The 1141-nt window shown below is 26.6% G+C and overlaps 1 protein-coding gene across 1 annotated transcript in view; it reads right to left on the bottom strand.

Annotated features, from left to right (window-relative positions):
* LOC115238045 (meiosis-specific with OB domain-containing protein) overlaps positions 1-1141 on the bottom strand; it is a 5364-nt gene that overhangs the window by 2812 nt on the left and 1411 nt on the right. Inside the window, exons 2-3 of the mRNA XM_029811549.1 lie at positions 960-1091; positions 101-369 (exon numbers count right to left, since the gene is read on the bottom strand). Coding sequence (XP_029667409.1) covers positions 101-369; positions 960-1091 — 401 coding nt within the window. The remainder of the gene's footprint in view (positions 1-100; positions 370-959; positions 1092-1141) is intronic.

Genomic DNA, 1141 nt, shown 5'->3' with positions numbered 1-1141 from the left:
TATTTATTAATAATTGTAACTAAATAAATTATTTTTTATTATTTTAAGAAATATAGTATGATATATTGAAGATTTGACATATTATTTATTTATAGCTTACAAATGTGACAACGACGAGAAGGTCAACTGAGCGATCACATAAAGCCTCGATATTATCCAAAATGTCTCTCAAGCTTTTTGCGGAGTTCACGCTTTTGACAGGTCGCATTAGCAAATTTTTGTATTGTTCACGAGTAGGCGCATCGTGATTATGTATGAGAGCTGCACCCTCATTCACAATCAGAGTGAAAGGACTAGAAGTCGATGGTACAAATTGCTCATTTTTATCATTAGGCTGGCGTTTCATAATTTTCGCGCTTATCACTTCCACTGTAAAACAGATATTTTTATTAAGATTTGTCCTCATTTTTTAAAGAATACATATTTATCACAATTTTATTTATTCTATTTTATTTGTAAAAACCGTAACCACATTAAAATAGTCTATATTTTCATAATAATGAGTACAATTTGTATTAAATAAATTTTCGACAATATGTAAAATATATATAATATTATTTCTAAGTTCTCTCGGGACAAAAAGTCCACATATAATCATACATAAATATATTCCTAACAACACACATTAAAAGACATCCAAGGGACATTCAAAGAATGTTTTACATTCTCCAGATGTCCTCTGGACGTCTTTTGAATATGTGTGTTGTTAAGAATATATAATTATATTTAAAATATGTCCATATATATATATATATATATATATATATATATATATACTATATATATGTTTTCTTTCTCTTGTACAATACGATTTTATCCGTATGTATAAGTAGTATTGCACAGGAAAAATAATTAAAAAATAAATAAAAAATAGCCTTTTTTAAGAGAAAGTAAAGTTTATAGAAATATATATATGTATATGTGTATATATGTATGTGAATATATATGTATTTACGTACCTACAGATCCGATATTAAATGCGGACGATACTTGTTTTACAAATTCCATACTTCCCCATACTGTAACATTAATAAAGTCTTCTTCAGTATCTCGTAAAGTGAATGTCCACACGCTACGTTCACCTCTGTTAACTGCAACAATAAAATAAGAAATAAAGTTTATATATATAATCAAATATAAA

The sequence above is a fragment of the Formica exsecta genome, unplaced genomic scaffold (genome assembly GCF_003651465.1).
Source record: "Formica exsecta isolate Colony F162 unplaced genomic scaffold, ASM365146v1 scaffold32, whole genome shotgun sequence".
Lineage (NCBI taxonomy): Eukaryota > Metazoa > Arthropoda > Insecta > Hymenoptera > Formicidae > Formica > Formica exsecta.
The sequence above is the reverse complement of the archived record's forward strand: the minus strand, read 5'-3'. Positions and strand labels throughout refer to the sequence as shown.